Source organism: Tyto alba, unplaced genomic scaffold (genome assembly GCF_018691265.1).
Source record: "Tyto alba isolate M040663 unplaced genomic scaffold, T.alba_DEE_v4.0 Super-Scaffold_7, whole genome shotgun sequence".
NCBI lineage: Eukaryota > Metazoa > Chordata > Aves > Strigiformes > Tytonidae > Tyto > Tyto alba.
The window spans coordinates 40,001,267-40,018,955 of record NW_024881328.1 but is presented as its reverse complement, the minus strand read 5'-3'; the positions used below and the strand labels follow the sequence as shown (position 1 = coordinate 40,018,955).

The window sequence follows — 17,689 nt, the reverse complement described above, 5'->3', positions numbered from 1 at the left end:
CTGTAGGAGGGTATCTGTACAAGGATGTCCCATAATCCCATACTCAAAGACTTCATCTCATTGACAAAGTCCCATGAAGTGGTCACGATCAGGATCACATCCTCATGCTGCCTATTGTACAACAGCCCTTTACCCATACACAGCTACTAGCTAACAACTACAGAGCAATACAAACTTTACAACTATTATATCATAAATACTTGACATTTATTTTGAGGAAGGAAATAGAAAAGCTTCATGTAAGTGTTTACAACCATTTAATCATGTTACAATAGACACATACTGATCACCAGGAAGGGGCTGCACAAGTTAGAAGACTTTCCACTGAATTGACCTCCTATTGAGGCCTGTGATGTTTTTCACAGTCAAATGGCTATATTTACAAAATGGGCAGAATGACTGGAGAAATCTGCTTGATAGACCAGAATTTGAAGTGGTGTATAAACAAGAAATTAAGCCAGTGGGCTTGTTTTCTGAGTCCTGTGGAAACCCAAGGATTTACCACACCAGAGCAAATGCAGAGCAGGTGCCAGGACTCTTGATATCACTGCAAACCTCAATCAGGCGTGTTAGCTCCCACCTCCTTTAAACACCAAAAAAGAAATCAGGAATAAGTATATGCCTTTTCTGGATTATACTGCAAAGGAAAAAAGTGCTTTTCATGGTGATTTTACTGAATATGGAGCTGCAATGCTCTCCTTCCACTCTGAGAACATGTTAGAAAAGGAAGCGCAAACCCCTTCAAGAGAAGGAGATGCCATCATCTCCATTTCTACTGATGTCAAGGCTGTTTTGAATGCAATGAATCTAATCTGGTACTTCTGCACACATTTGTCAGTACCTTGCCATAGATATGGATCCACTATACCCACATGCACCTCTTGCCTACATGTCCCTGGAAGGACTGCATGTGTTCCATCCCCTGCAAGTGCTGGACTCTGAGGGAAGGAAAGCTGAAAACTATTGCTGCAGCCAACCGCTCCATTTTTCCATTTTCAAGAGACTGTGTGCCAGCACTGTTATGGATAATCACATGCAGCCTCCCCACAGACACAGGCTCGACTGATAGCATCCTGCTCTGTGCAGATAAAACAGCAGGAAAAGCAGAGCGATGTAAAGCGAAGTCTGTCAAATTGGGCACTTACATCTTAAGAGTAGCTGTAACTTTTAATGACACTAAGGACAATGGCAATTCTGATGGAAATGATTTTTGTAGGTACAGTTTCAGGTGGTGAATTTATTGGTAGGAAGCAAGAACGGGAAGAAAGTTAAAAAGGAGCTGATGAATAAAATCAGAGGCAAAAATGGTTTCCGCATTATGGCTGAGGTGGGAAGTCATAAACCAGGGGAGATGAATAAAAAAGAAACTGGGATAGCATTCATCGAAGATACTCCTGGAGTTGAAATTAGAATCATTTCCATTGTTATTGAAATTGCCTGTGATCTCAGGCAGATTAGCAGAAGATTGCAGGAAAGTTCAGAGAAAGCTTTCAACTGAGAAATTCTGCAGGTGCCAAACTGCAGAGAACAGGCTAGCTAGAGAGTCCCACCTGAAGGTGAGACTGAAATCATCCCATTTCTCTTCTGGGCTGCTCACTTTGCCTTTACTACTATCAGCGCATAAAGAACCATTTAAATTGTGTTAACATTTTGGTAAATTGCTCTTTTTTTTGTGTGTGCGTGTGTGTGCCAATACAACAACTTGCACAGGGCAAAAAATTTCACTCATTTTTTCACTGACTTAAAAAAAATAAAAATCCTCAGTCCAGCTAGTGGAGACACAGTATCAATTATGCTACAGAAACCATAATGACTTGGATTTTCCATAGGTGGAAAGTTGCTCAAAAAACCAATCTGGTGAGTGATTATAGACGAGTACAATCACTGAAAATGCCATCAGGTTGCAAATGATTTTGCAACAGGAAAAAACTACCAAGTCATTAGATAATTTATTTGCAGTGAAAAACTGGAGCTGTATCCTACTTACATGGAGCACTAGCAATACAAATGAACTGCGCCATCCAAAAATTGAAAAATGCTTGCACCATACTGCAGATCAGCTGAAAAAAGGAGCTGGCTTCCAAGAAGCAGCAGAAGTGGATGCTGAGATTTCTAAGGGACCCCCCCAAGACACACAGAGGCATTACTAATGTAAGACTGAAATGAAGTGACAAATTTCTCACTCGGCTGAAAGGACAAATACATTACTGAAAACATTTTCTATAAATGGTGACTCCATCCTATACTCAAAGCAGCCCCATCACAAAGAAGTTGAAGATGATTTGCTTATTTTCTTAGCCTACAGATGCTGCAGCTTTCCAGACAAAGCTCCATTTTAGTTACTCCTAACTGCTGCTTGCCTGTTCACAGCTACAAGAGTCTCTCCAACAGGATGGTGACCAGGTTAGATTCTGGAGATGAAAAGACATAAAAATGCTGTAACCTCGCCAGGTCATGTATGCCTCTCCTCCTCTCAGCCCCAAACCATGCCTGTCCTTACCTGGAAACAACATAATCCTTTCCATCCTTTTGCAAAAATTCCTGAGGAGCTACTACAGATCAGTGAACCAGAGAGAAGCACAGATGGTGTGCCTCACTGTGGGTATCCTGGGCCCACATCTGATGATCCAGGATTGTGATGGCATTAGGAGCTTTGTACTCATATATTTGCTACGTGCCACACAACTTCATGGGTTTAAAATGCTCCTGGAACCACATCTGGATCTGGAGAGTGACTCCTCCATTAGGTAGGGAGGGAGAGACAACCATGAGCCAAGCCCTGGCCCTTTTTCCACAGGAGCTGTGTATCTGCAGTCTCGTGGTTGCTTTTCTCTCCCGAGAGCAGCAGCAGAGCTTTCTGTAACAACATGACTTTGCACTTATTTCATAAGAACGCTCTCTTTGTTTTGATGTATGTCTCATTTTATTCCTTACAATAGTTGCACCTCACCTACCCTGGGGCTGAGGGGACTGGAGTTCTCTATTACTTTGGTGATAATTTTTATGACTCTATTACAATAGTTTTTCAGTTCAGACATGCCCAGTGCACAGGGAACGGGACTCCTTTTGAAAGGTTACAGATATGACAGATGGGACTGTGCCTCCAACGCGCGATGCTCAGCCCCGTTCGGACACAGACAAAATGTTTTGCTTGCGCTTCACATTTGTTAAGCTCCTTTTAATATCAACAGGGAAAGCAAACCCAGCTGGCAGCTTCTGGCTCTCCATTCCCTCCCTGTCAGCTCTTGCGACGAAGGAGACTCATCTAGGACAAAGCCTCCTGGGGCAAGGGGGAAGGAACCAAGGGCGTGGGGAGAAACGTGATCCCTTTTACATGTGCTTTCCCTATACCTGAATCTGCTGTTTCCTTCTTCATTCACGTCGAAAGGTGGGAAAAGGTGGCGAGATCAGCTCTAGGTACTGATGAAATACTGAATTTGTATTAAGGAGGTAGGAATAACACAACCGGCCGTCACTGAGGAGGAGATCTGGATCTTGGTCCCATTCCTTCTCCTGCAGCTTTCTGTCCGAATCGTCAGCTGCACCTTCCACAGCCACAGTACAGGCCAGGTAGATTCAGACCAGTGATGGATTTGGCCCTGTGACTCCTTTACTCACAAGATACCCAGATGATGGCAGCTTGGCCGAACTGAAGGCAACCTTTGGAGTCAGTCCGCTTTGTCTGGAGACGCAGCTGGGGCAGCGGGAAATAATCACCCTGGCAGGTGCCTCCCGGCAGGGTGGTGGCCCTCAAGGGAAGGCGTGAGCCCCTCTTGCAGTAGGCCCCACACTGCAGATTTCAGCGCTGTATCACCCTCAGCCGCAGAGTTTCCCACGGTTTTGCACCTCTTGTGCCCGAAGGGAAGCCGGTCCCACCCCCTGCTGCTGCAGCAAGAGCTCCTGCGTCCCACGGGCACACCAATTTGTTCCCTCCTTCCCCCCCAAAAGGAGCGGCTCCCTCCTGAATGCTCTGCTCTTGCTCACCTCCGCTGAGCTCAGGGTTCCCTCCAGGGTCGGAGCTGGAGACAACGGCTCATTACTGATCTCCATTAACACGCTCTGTCGTTGCCGTATCGCCTTTTTCTCCTCCTGAGGAAAGACATGGTGGCTGAACCCAAGTCTACGTCCAAGGAGCAGTGAGGAGATAACTTGCTTTTTTCCTTTACGTTGCTGAGGGTACAGGAGCTCAAGGGTGCTGAGCACCCACGATTACATCTGCACACACATCCCCTTCTCCTTCGCTGGCTCCAAGCCCTGCTTCAAGGCCGTGTCCTGTCTAGCAGCCAGCTGTGGTTGTACCAGTGGGTTAACATCACGTGTCTGCCCGGGTTGGCTGTGGTTTTGGTTTCCTTTGCTCCTGGGCTTCGACACTGGTCCTGTTTCCATTGCATGCTGAGAGGTGGGAGAGGGGCAAACACGTCACATCAAATACTGACTTGTTCCTGGTTGCTTTTTCTCTCTCATTCTCCATTATCTGTACTTTTTTGATAACCTAGCCTCACTTTTTACTTTCTGGCAGCTGGAAATGTGAATTAGACTTCATGGGAGCTCCCTCGGGCAAATTCTTATCTCAGGTCAGCATCATGCAAATTCCACCGAGGTGTACCTGACTAGTACAGAACTTTACACCAGTGTAACATCCCAGTGGGACACTTGCGATCCATGGAGAACCTGCCCCACAGAATAAAGCAGCTCTTTACTAGCTGGCACTACGGAGGCGGCGTTTTCCAAATTCTCCCACCTGCCCCTTGTATCCAGCTGCCATTGCTTAGACCCTCAGGAGAGAAGCCAGCAGGGCCCAGGAGGTTTCTGCCTCTCAGGGGATGTCAGCACATTTGGTTATGAGCACAAGGTGGGAATGATGCGAAATGAAAACGGGTTTGAATAGGTTATCTGTGATGAGAGAATACACTAGGGCCTGCTAACACAGGGAGCACACTGGGTTAACCCTCAGTCAGAAAGGTTTTCCTGCCTGGGATGACCACAGTTAACAAACAGAGAGATTCCCTGATGTGAAGAGCTGCTTCAAACCCTAATGCTCCTCCAAGCATACCGACTTTATTATAATTCCCAAACAATTACTTCTGAACCACAGAACAAAGAGTAAGGAAGCCTAATACTACATGTATTTTTATTTTGCAACGAGACCGAGAATTGTCACTGCGTGACTTATCTAATTATAGTCTTAAAAACAATAACTAGGATGATTAGCTAATTGAGCATTATTTTTAATGAATGTAATTCTGCATAAAGCACATTCCAGTAGCAACAAACACACCTGCACTTCCCCTCGCTCTGCTAGGAACTGGTTGTCTAAAAAACTTCTCCCCGATGATCTGTCAACATTTCTACAGACAACATCCTTCTTTGCAAGCTGATGACCTGAGGACCTCACACTCACCAGGCCTCGGAAACGTCTTGGGTGACAGAGGTGGACATAGCCTGGGAGAGCCAACGGATGACCACTTCTCTCCTTGGCCCCGCTGAGCATTGACTGGCACGATAATAAAGCCTCAGACTCGATTTCACCACTCTTGGAAGGAGCTGATAACAGTTGCATGTACTACAGATCCCATTTTCTTAACAGCACGGCTCCAGCAGCAATGGAGGGGAGTGGAAGTGCCAAAGCCTCTTCTCCGGCTACGCAGATATCTCCTCTCTTTCAGTAGCTCTCTGGACAGCCCCCAATTCTGGAGGCAAGCAGAGCTGATGGGCTATTTCCTGGAGCGAATATCTGAAAGCCCAGCCACAGCTTTGGCGGCACAAATTCTGGGCACATGTTAATTCTTGTGTCATATTTACTGGAAAAATACCATTCCCTTGGGCTTGCACATACAGGCCAAATTCTGCACTGTGCTCCCACACCAGTGCACTGTGTTTAAAACACAGGGGCTTGAGCTGAAGTCCCGGTGATTTGGAATCATGCTGATGCTCAGGTTTTGGGTCTCATCTATTTCAATGGGGAGCTTTGAGAGAGCATGTGTGTAGCTGTCATGGTGCCACCGAGCTCTGAGTGCCTGGGGCCTCCATGTACTACTGTGACTTGGGGAAAACAACAGCATGGATTTTTTGTAGCCAAATTCTGAATGCAGCCCATCTTCTCTCACCTGCTGTAATAATATACTTGTGCTTAATGTAATATATATGTTATAGAATCAGCAGCTAAGTACATAACATAATTTAAAAAATAGCTATCACTATAGATCAATATGTGACATGCCTATCTATTTTAGCATGGTTTTTTGGTACAAATTATGACAGAAATACAGTAAGTCAGTAATTTCAGATTCCTTTGCATAGACATTGTCACTGTAATTTTGCCAGGAGCAAGATAATAAATCGTACTTTTCCATCTGACTGATGTTCTGTTTCCCCTGTCTGATTTCAATGGCTGTATGCTATCTTCAGAGCTGGCATTGTTCATGGCTCCTTTTATTAAAGCACAGGCACGTTATTGAAATTTCTTTTGTATTATGATTTTCTAGCCGTACGTGAAATTGCAGAACACATGAGGAAAAAAAAAAAAAAAAAAAAAAAAAGCCCTATTTGTTTGAGTCATAGTAGAAAAAAACCCTTCTGAACACATCCTGGAGAGAGAAATGCCAATATTAAAATCGGGGCCCCATACTGCCTTGGGTTAGTAATCAGTTTCTTGGAATTCATGAGCAAAGATCTACAAAACTACTAGTGATTGGGATGACTGGCTTAGTATACTACCAAAAGGTTTTAATAATGCCAGTTCTTGCAATGATTAGCTTGCCATGATTTGAGTGCTTTCCAAGATTCACCAGGAAACAGAACGCTCATGTAACAGAGGAGAAAAGTCTGTAAAGCAGCTTTGTTTTGTTTTTCTAGCAGCCTAAGGATGCTCCTTAGATTTAAGGTGTTGTACCTCTGTTCTCTCACGCTGCCATAAACCGCAGCATCCACAGTCCAAACCTGCAGCTGGACAGTTCAATACACCCGGGCAGGGCCGAGGGACTCTCAGAGCAGCCCACTGCACCCCCCCGGCACCGGACACCTCCACACTTCCCCCCCCGCCCCAAACCCCTTCCCCTTCAACCCAGGGCTGCAACACACTCTTGGTTCTCACCTAACAGCAGCATCCCATCAGTAATGCTCCGGGAACATCCCAAATGTTTCGTTCGTATTTGATAAGGTCGCATTCCCAGGCTGGGTAACTTGTAGTCAGAGCAAGGCTGTAGTTTGCACCACTTAATCTCTATTTCTGGCATGGTTCTGGGGGTGGGGAATCACTTTTTGGTTTCACTGCCTCTTTTTCTTCAGTGGCAGAATTGTCACACTGTATTTCCGGGACTGAGAGATGCTGGGATAGCAGCAGAATACACTCTTGCACTTGCTAACGCCTTTTGATGACAGGTCTTTCTTTGTTAAGTTATATTGAGATAATTGCATTAATAAAAACACAATTAATTTAAAATTTTTAAAGAGCGTTAACAAAGGAGAAGGAGGTGCCACTGTTCTGAAGTAAAGGTTTCCATAATGAGATGAGAATTAGTATATGATAATGCTATGCTTATATAGTCCCTCATTTATTTTGGATTCTGATTATACCCTGAAGATCCCTGCTAGAGCTGTGAACCCTACTGTGCAAAGTGCTGCTCAAGAAGATATAAAGTCAGTGAGATACAGAAGCCCTAGCTGAAGGATTACAGATGATTTGTAGACAAAACAAAGCAATGAACTTAACATATAGTGGCAAGAAACACGGAAAAGAAAAATAAAGTAGAACTCCAGCAGTGGAATCCTGGCTCTTTTCAAGTCAGTGAAGATTTTGTCCTAGAATGAAGCTAAAATTTCCCCTTTTCCTTTTTTTTTTTTTTTTTTTTGTTTGTTTGTTTGTTTGTGTTTTTTATTTCTTCTTCTTTTTTTTTTTTTTTTTTTTTTTTTTTTTCCCCCACAGTGCAGAGGCCTGCCCAGGAGCAAGGGTTTTTCTCACATCCTTCCACACCTGTTCTCCATGTAAGGGACAAACATCTGGGCATCATCCGGGGACTTTTTGAGCGAGGATGGATTTGGGAGAAGTGAAGGTGGAAGGAGAGAGGACAAGGAAGTGAAGAAGTCACTGGGAAGGGCAGGCAGGTGAAAGGCAGCAGCAGAGGTTACGCATTGGCAGAGCCAATGGCTGGAAGAAACTGCAGCTCTGTGCTTGGCAGAAAGCAGAGTGGCCACTGAAGAGCACCCAGAAAAGACCCTTGATGTTCAGAGCTGTCTCCAAGCTCAAGTTCACAACTGCAGGTCGAAGCTGCTCTTCTGACCTGAATATTACCAGGAAGGCCAAGTTGTGATGCCAAAACCTCTCGTTTTCCCACCCAAGGATAACCCACCCAATGTCCTGCCAGGCAAATGGAGGTATCTTAATGTCTGTGGCTAGAAAATTTCTGCCATTGACTTTGAGAAGGATGGCACCATGCCACCAAAATCCATGTCACTGGGACTCACTCTTCTGCAGGGACAGGGAGCAATTCCTGCCTGTAGGGTCTAAAATGAAGAGTGTTTCAAGATGTCAGCTTGACAGTCTCTTGTGAACCCATCATTCATTTCCCAGCAACTGTATTTTGCTACAAATTCATATGAGTCCACAGAAAGAAAGTCACTCTAGATATGCCTATATTGGGTGATGAGAGACCTAGCAAGTTGAGAAGTGATTATGGACTTTTCAAACTGACAACCTAATCCTTTTCAAACGGCTCCTAAATGTGGCTACAAATGTACCTTAAACCATGCTGTAAATCGCATTTCTCAAATCTGGGTAGGCATGTGCTTTTCTGCCAGTAAGTTATGCAGGAGAGTAAAAACTAATCAGCACTTAAGAAAACTGTTGTCTCATTGACATTTGCACGATTTCTCCATAAGCTGCCAATGAACATCCATCACGCTGGCGGTACACTGTCTCCTTAAGTTTACATAAGCTGCTGTCTGGGAACATTCATTTAAAACACAAGCGTGTGTACTTACAATAACCGAGACGCTCTCTGAGTTGTTATTTGTTTGTTTTCTCTCTCTGGGAAGAAAGGGGAGGGTTAACAACCTCCCTGAAAGATTTCTGCTAGTACAGCCGAGCTCAGAGCACCTGGGACTCCAACCTTAACCTCCAGGACTGAAATCAAAACACGGCTGATGCGTGGGAGAAAAATCAAGCTACTAAGTGACCCTGAGAGTCCCTGCCAGTTCTCTCTGGAGAAAATGGAAAGACTGCCTGAGACTTGCAGCATCCTTCACACCTTCCCTGCAGAGACCGCAGCTGCCCGTCACCCCGCGTTTGCCTCCGAGAGGGACTGGAGGAGACCCGAGAGACCAGATTTGAGGCTGACGAGCAGTGGAAAAGGAGGTTGGAAAAGAAATACAGGGATCCCAGTAAAAGCCACCAGACTTCCCCTTTCTCCTGCGTATTGCTCCACAGGAGTCAAAATCCTGAACACTAGGCAGCAATCTACATATTAAACACATTTCGGTCGGATCTTGATTCACATTAGGGACCACGCTGACCTTTTCTGCAAGGGTTTCCGGGTGGAACTGCAGCCTCAGCCGAAGCTGGGGATAAGTTCCAGGCAAACCAAGGGGATAAGGCAGGCTCCGTATGGGCAGCTGGGGCTCCAAACCCACAGAGATCTCCCAGGACCCGTAACAGAGCTATGAAGATGCTACATGGGGTTACTAAACCATCTGTCAGGGACACAAGGTTTTACAAAAGGATACAAGAAGAACTACTAATGGGTTTAGCTTTACAATTGAACTTCAGTTCAGCATCTCATTTGTACATGTTAATGATTTAAGGGCACAAGCATAAACATTTGGACAGCTGTCTAAGCTAGATGGCTTGCTGTCATGTTTATATTTTGTGCTTATAATTGTTACGAGTAAAAAAAATCAGAGGTACAAGATGAGTTCGCTACAAGAAAGCTAATATTCAGGCAATGGGCCTTTGTAACTACTCCTTTACCCTGAGATAGTCATGGTTACTCTGAGTGGTAAGACAAAAAAAAGAGTAAATCACATTTAGGTTTCTCAACCCAAACCTAAACAGAAATCTAGAAACAAGACAGGAAAATTCTCCCAAATGGAAACCTCTCACAGATGTTGATATCCTAGAGAAAAAAATTTCCTAGAGGAAAAGAATAATCCTAATTTGTGAAAGATCAGACAGTTGAAATTTCTACAAGATGAGTCAGTCCTGGCACACACCCACCCACCCACACACCCCCACAAACACACACTTGTAAAAGGTTTTTACACATTGGATAATTTCCGCTGTAACTAAACAGTACCAAGCACTCCTATGGATGATGATTTGGAACCTATATATTACCAAAAGTAAATCAAGTGGGTGAAAGGGTTATGAGCCCACATAAAACAGTGCCTCCGATTCCACTGCAAGCAGTCTGGTTTTGAGTCAGAACAACTGGAGAAAGCCTCTCCTCTTTGACCTCAGTGTGCGTGGAATGGACTTAAGAAAGTTTGCAGACCACATGAATTCAAGAGGATGAGGGAAGAGCAGAGCTCAGGGCCTGCAAAACCGATGAACTGCTCAGAATTCCATCTGTGGAGTTAGCAGGTAAAATCTTTGTTCTGTTGAAGTAAACAGCAAAATGCCTGGATTCTTCAATGATGTCAAGGTTTCACTTCATAGCAGCAGTTTCCTGCATCATGAATTTCTGTCTTTCCTATAGCATTTATAAAGTCATAGGTCACAGATGCTCCTTTTTTTCCCCCCCAAAACACCCCTGGAAGTGCACAGTAATCTTCCATTGCCTGAATCTCTTCCACTATTGAGAGGAAAAAAAAGAATTTCACTATTTATTCTAGGTAAACACAAAGATTTAAAAAAAAAAAATGGTTTCTGCCCTACTCCACAAGGTATCAAGCTCTCAGCAAAACACACGTCCAGGTTAAAAGCTCAAACATCAACTAAATTAAGTCTGAAGGATCTCACACTAGCCCTGGACTGAAGATTGCCATGTGCGTGAGTGGTGTGCCACCATCTACTCTGTGTTTCTCACAGAATACTGGAACTTTGCTTTCCATGCAACACCCCACAGTTTTTGAACACAGCAAACAGTGAACCAGACTGCTCCAAATCTCTCTAATAGGCTTTCTTCCCTAAATTCTGTTTCTCTATCCTTTAAGCAGTTATCAGGTTCAATTATGTATTTCGGGAAAAGTGAATAGTACTTTTGTACTTCATTCACGTGCAAAAGATATTTTAATGAGAAGATCCATCTCATTATTCTCCCACTGAAATCTCTTCAGGAAGAGTCCTTGTAACTTTCTCCTTCCTGAAATCTCTCCAAAAAGAGTCCTTACAACTCTCACATAATAACCTGACCACGTATCGGAATTACACCTCGGTGGGACATTTCACCACCCGACAACACAGCAGTTCAAAATGGGATCACTGAAGCATGATTGTGGGACCAAATCGGGCTGGGCCTTCCTAGGGCAAGAAGAAACTGTTACTTAAGCAGTTCATGAGATCAATGTCCTCATGTTCCTCAGCAAAGCAAAGCAGAGAACGGGGTTGATTAGGATGGCCCTCAAGGAGATGTTCCTCATATATTTGTTTTGCCTTATGTCTATGACATTAAACTGTCTTGCCCATACTGAGTGACTGCAGTTACAGAGGGACAGAAAAAGATGAACATAAACAGTACATGATAGAAGAAAGGAACTAAGTCCTACCTTCACTGAAAATTACAGTATCTGGGAAAGAGAAAATTGTGATCTGTGTTACCGAGAACCTGCGAAGTACACAGACCTATAGAGAAGTATTTTCATTATCAGAGAAGAAAATTAATTGGAAAGTTTATAATGAGATTGGGCATACAGCCATCAAGAGTTGTACGCTGTCGTTAATTAGGGAGGAATGAATCTTAAAGGCACGTGACCTGGGAGAACAAACTTCTGTATACCTACTCCCTTTACAGACCCTGTTCTTCATTGTGAAACGCTACTTTCCTTAGAACTGACAACATGCAGTCAAACTCACTGGAACGAGAGATGCAGGCTGCGTCAAGGGTGATGGTTTTTGAAAACCTGGTCTTATTTTTAAGATACATTCCAGAAGGATTTCTTTACAACATTCCTAATAGGAACTTAACCATTACAATTAAAACCCCATACTTCTCATTACTTGAGATGGTCATCTGCCTAGGAATTAATCTTCTGCCATTCTAGCCAGACTTATCACAGTTGAAATGAAAATATTAACTATAGCTTGCAATCTACTTACTCGCATTCTCATACAGTTATGAGTAATAACTCTCAGTACCATGCCATCAATTTTTGCTACCGAAATTGGAAAAGGGGTTCTTAAATAGCACTCAGTATTTGTTTACCACCATTTCTACACGCTCCAACCTGATTCATGCTGTGAGCAAAGAGGGAGGTTGCCCACAGTAGCGGATTCAGAGGGCTGCCATTTCACACGGGGGCTTCTGACTGACCGCTGGCCCTCGGTGAGTGCACATAAGGGGGGAGGTGGCAGCTTTTACATTAGCCAGACCTGCATCACAGCTAAAAAGGACTTCAGCTTTAGCATCAGTTAGCAGAAGTAAACAAATACCAAGTGCCTCGAATCCCCAACAGAAATACAATTCCTACAGCATATTAATATTAAATACTGAAGAAAGGGTTTCATACCTTAAATTCCTCCAAGATTTTGTAATTTTTCCCATGATATTCACAAAAGTTTTTCACTTCTTTGCATTCTGGACAGCATCCATTGTGTTCCACTTTTGTACACTTTGGGTGGATTTTAGGGCATTCTGGTTGATCGCAAACAGGTCCATCCTCAGTACAGACACAGGGACAGTTGGAATGTCCCGGGAAAAAACGTTCTCCCAGTTTGTACACAAAGCCACTGTCATCCACACAGCCCTTCCCTCGGTAGTCATCAAAGATCAGATTGTCATTACTGGAGGTCTGGTCCCCTTCATCGGCGGGGTAGTCTTCATGATTGATGGCAGCTGGAGTGACCAAAGCAGGGATTACAAACAGAAGTATCCAGGCTTCATGGATATGAAGAGCCATTCCCCTCCTCAGCTTCTCCATGGGATCTCAATGCCAGATGGAAACAGCTGATTCCATAGGGAGACCAGTGTTGTGGTCTGAAAACAAATATTTTTAAGTGAGAGTAAACTCAAAACTCTAAGGAATATTGACTTATAAAGGCCATAGTCTCAACCAGCACCCAAGAATAAATCAGTGCTTTCACACCACACAGATAACTATCACCGCTTCGTTGGAATTAAGCCTCCTCTCAACTATTGTTAGAGAGAGAATAAAGCATATGAAATACATAAATTAGACACACACGCCTGGAAGCATATGCTCACAAAATGTCTCTGCAGAAACGGTGTCTCCCAGAATCACCTAATTTTTACTTTCCTCATTCGTGCAGTTGAGTTTTCTGATGCACCAGAAATTAAACTAGCTGCCTGAAACTGCATGGTGGTGGGCAGCTCAGAGGGATCTGAACCCGCGTGTAAGCGTGCTCTTAACCTCCCGCTGTGGCCACTGTCCCTCTGTGCTACGTACGGTGCGCAGCCCACTTCATTCAACTGAGGTGGGAACCTTGAGTTGAAAAACGAGAAAAGCATAATCTGTAGGTAGATCTGCGTCCAGTATGAAAGATGGTGCTGGTTATACTTGGTCTGCAAGGGGTAGAATAATACAGAATTTTATATATGGCATTTCTGAAGAGGGACTACCTGGGCTACCACCACAGCCCAGCCTGCAGCAGGTACGTATAATCCCGACAGAAGCAAAGATGCAATTCCCCTTGCTCCATTATTCAGCATTTCAGTAATTCCCAGGGAGAAACGCAGACAGCAGGATGTTAAACGCCTGCATAATGCCCGGAGCCGCTGCAACGGGTTTGCCTGATTCAGCTGGAGCCTTTCTAAAACTTCGGGAGCGATGCGGCACGGCCCGACCTTTGGAGAGCTCTGCGGAAGCGGCCGAGCCGAGGACGGACCCGGCGAGGCAGAGGAGGGTTGCCCGGCCCCCGGGGAGAGCCAGCGGCGGGCGAAGGCTCCGTGCGTGGCGCGGGTGTGCTGTTGGCTGCCCGCCGTGCCACGTCCCTGCCACCGGCGCGGTGTCCTGCCCGCCCAGCCGCCCACAGCCAGCGCCACCCCGGCCGCAAAATGGTTCCTGACCTCTCTTCAGGGAACCGGGCAAAGTGTTACGGGAAACTTTTAAATGAGATGAAATTAGCAGCACGACGTGGAGTGAGGAACGCTGGAGGTGGCTGCCGGCCCGCACCAAAAATGGGCCGTGTGTGTGTGTGTGTGTGTGTGTGTGTGTGTGATTCCTTCTCCTCCTCCGTTCCCACAGTGTGCACACACAGTTACACACAGTATACACAAACATGCATTAACCTATACACGCAGGCAAACACGTACTCCCCCTCCACCCCTCCGGGAGATAATTTTTATGTATTGGGATTTTTGCTGGACTGCAGGTGGTCAGCAATTAATTCTCCCGTAATTGAAGAAAAAAAGAGCAGCAGCAGGAGGAAAAAGCTTTAATCCTAGAGAAGCAGCTAAGGGATCCTGTTGACAAAGCAGTTTTTCCAAAGCCACAACAGAGGGAGACACCGGATATTACACAAGCTTTATCGAATTCAAAAGATATCTTCTTAATTGAAGTACTAGCTACGTTTCCATCACAAGGACTATGTACCCTGTTACTACTATCAGCAGTATCTATTGTAACATGCTGTTTGGAAATCAAGTGATTCATGCAGATACGGCTGCTTTACGTATCTATAGAGCAGAAAATCTCACCCACCTAAATGCTACAGGTAGGTTGCAACATTGCAGACTGGTGGGCTAAATTTAGGGGGGGAAAGAAAAGCAGGAGCTAATGAAGTAATTCATATCTGAGGAAATGTGAAACAATTGGGAGAATTTGTTGAAGTTTGATGAGGAAGCTCTCCAAATTATAAAGGAAAAGTTCTCCAAAGATCATAAATAAGACCACTGTATTTTGCTACAGCATCTGAGATGTCCCACAGCAACTCCCAAGCGCTCGGCTCAGCGGCGATGCTGGAAATCAGACAGACTGCAGACGTCTTGCACGGGCAGATTTCAACAAGTAAACAAATGCTGCTCAGCTCAGAATTAGTTTACAGCTGAACTTTCTCATAATTTCTCACTATGAGAGAAGCCAGGATTGTAGGTAAGTCTCCGAGCAAAACGTTTCCATCCGCCTTCCCTCACCCCAAGTGAATAATTTACACTTACCTAATCAGGCTCGATCTGAAAGCCGAAAGGGGTCACAGGCCAACATGGACTAAAAGGTTAGAAACAGATTAGTGCAAGCAGTTCCTCCTAATCACATTTTCAGTGTTGACTCACGGACAATCCCTTTTCCTCCACCTCCCATCGCCAAACGCGGGAGAGCGGCAGCCCAGCAACCACAACATGAGAATTAAGCTTTAACCCGGTGCTGAGGATTCAAAGCGAGCAGCGGCGAGGCGGTCCGGAGGCAGGGATGCCGCGGAGAAACCCCGATGCCAGCAGCACAGTCATCACGCCGAACTTGGGCTGGATTTCCTCAGGTCTTGAGGAAGGGGGGGGGGGGGGGGGGGGGGGATAGATTAAAAAAGGAAAAAAAAAAAAAAAAGAAAACAAACGAACCACAACCTCTATATCCCCTCCCTATGCCCAGTGGATCTCCTGCGAGCCTACATTTGCCACGGCGGGGGAAGGGGGGGGAAGAGGGGGCTGGTTAGGCTGTGGGCAGGCGGGAGAGGGAGGGCGGAGGAGCCCCGCGGCCGGGCACCCCCGCTCCCCTGCGGGGACCCCCCGGCCCGGGGCCGGGCATGGCCGCGCAGCTCCGCGCTCGCTGCCTGATTTTTTTTTTTTTTTTTTTTTTTTTAGGAGGGGGGGGGGGGGAGGAGGGCGGAAAAAAGGGAAAAGAGGAGGGAAAAAAAAAAAATAGAAATAATAATTAAAAAAAAAAATAATCCAGCGGTGGGGCGCTCAGCCCCGCGGGCCTGAGCGCGGGCGCGCCGTGGCGCGGAGCGGCGCGCTTTCCCCGCGGGCGGCGGTGTTTCCGCGCTGCCGCCGCGCTCCCCGCCCCCCCGGCTCCGCCGCCGCTTCCCCGCCCGCTGCTGCCGCGGCTGGGCCCCCCCCCCCCCCAACTCTGGCGCGTTTGCTGCAGGGGGGAAAAAAAGAAAAAAAAAAAAAAATCCCCCCATCATTAAAAACTTCACATCTTCCCCCAGGCGGGCGCTGGGGAAGGGGCGCCCCGCTCTCGTGGCTCCTGGTGGGTTACAGTAAATATCAATCTCCTTGCAATTCGTCTGCTCTGGCATTAGGCGTCATTGTAAAGCTATTTCTCCAGAAAGCGCCGAGATTCTTGATGTTGGGGAAAACACTGTGTCAACAGAAAGAGGGAGAAACTGGGGATTTTATTTGGACGAAATGCAGAGTAACACTCGTCTCGGGTGATTATTCCCACTGCAAACGTTAAGTATGAAAACCCTAAGCCGCTGCTGCTATGTTTGTCCAACCACTTCCCCCCGCCCCGGAACACCTTGAGATGAAGGCCACGCTCAGCCGTGTGCTGGTCCTCAGCTCCAGAGGCCAACGGTTCCGTCGGCAGCCCCGGAAAGCAGCCGCCCTGCCCGGTGCTGGAAGCCAAGGCTGCGCACTTCGCCGCCGTCGTGGCCTGGCAGGCTGGAGAGCTGCCCGGACTCCAGTTGCAGAACCTTGACGGATCCATCGCCGCTCGCCAGAGCCACGCCACGACCTGAAATTCAGAGGGAAGTTACCAGGTCTTGCGAAGGGAAAGCAAGGGAGCGGCGCTGGGAGTTTGGAGGGTGCCGCTTTGAAGATTAAACATGCATATTCCTGTTTTCTGAGATGAATGATCAGAAAGTTGGTCAGATCGATAATAATGAGATTGGATTTAGGAGTGATTAAGCGAATCTGAAGACCCTGCACGCTACTCATTAGAAGCACAGCTATTTTACTTCTAGCTGTTACAATTATTCCGGGCCAGATTCCGGCACACAGACTGAGCACTGGAGAAGTAGATGCTCTCCTGACGCCTGGAGGTATCGGCAGCAGTCCATGCTCTGGAAGCTGCTTTTCTCGTACAGCTCTGTAAGAAATGAAGATGTGGCTTTTCAACTGAATTTCAAGGAGGTCAGGCATCTAACTGAACCGAGTGCCTTGCTCCCTTACATCCTCATGGAATAAACAATGATAATGAAATTGTTAGTATAGAATTGGGTCTAACAGTAGAAAAAAAGGAAAGAAAACCTAAAGGAGGTTCTAAGGAGTTCCCAGCTTCCATGTGTTTATTTACAAACCAAACGGACTCAGTTTTCATCACTCTGAAGGAGGCAGACTGTGTTTATAAGTTTATTATCTTCCTGCTTAAATAAAAGCAGAGGTAACAGCTGGTAAGTGATATGTTTGAAGCACCTTTTACTTATCCAGCCAACAGATAAAGACTCTCTCCTTTTAGAAATTACCTATAATAATCATGAGTTTCACGTACCACAAAAAAAAAAAAAAAAAAGGGATCAATACATTCATTTCAAAGCTGACGTGGTCCTCCCAACAATGGAATCATTGTACTGCCAGTCATGATCTTGGTCAAACACCTTTTTCTATTAGGAGCAAGTTCAATATAGCCTCCAAATGATTACAGC

General features: G+C 45.7%; 2 protein-coding genes across 9 annotated transcripts in view; both read right to left on the bottom strand.

Annotated features, from left to right (window-relative positions):
* The window catches only part of VWC2L (von Willebrand factor C domain containing 2 like), a 52,789-nt gene extending 36,741 nt beyond the window's left edge, over nucleotides 1–16,048 (bottom strand). For 3 of the 4 annotated variants that reach the window (XM_033010724.2, XM_033010726.2, XM_033010725.2), the window contains exons 1-2: nucleotides 15,267–16,048; nucleotides 12,661–13,127 (exon numbers count right to left, since the gene is read on the bottom strand). In XM_033010724.2, the coding sequence (XP_032866615.1) occupies nucleotides 12,661–13,071 (411 nt within the window). In that variant the 5' untranslated portion in view covers nucleotides 13,072–13,127; nucleotides 15,267–16,048. The other variant, XM_042783834.1, reaches the window with a different exon arrangement.
* SPAG16 (sperm associated antigen 16) overlaps nucleotides 15,485–17,689 on the bottom strand; it is a 421,290-nt gene continuing 419,085 nt past the window's right edge. For 2 of the 5 annotated variants that reach the window (XM_033010723.2, XM_042783833.1), the window contains 2 exons: nucleotides 16,564–16,779; nucleotides 15,485–15,585 (listed from right to left, as the gene is read on the bottom strand). In XM_033010723.2, the coding sequence (XP_032866614.2) occupies nucleotides 16,601–16,779 (179 nt within the window). In that variant the 3' untranslated portion in view covers nucleotides 15,485–15,585; nucleotides 16,564–16,600. Of the gene's footprint in view, nucleotides 15,586–16,178; nucleotides 16,780–17,689 lie in introns of those variants that run through there. The other 3 variants (XM_042783830.1, XM_042783831.1, XM_042783832.1) reach the window with 2 other exon arrangements.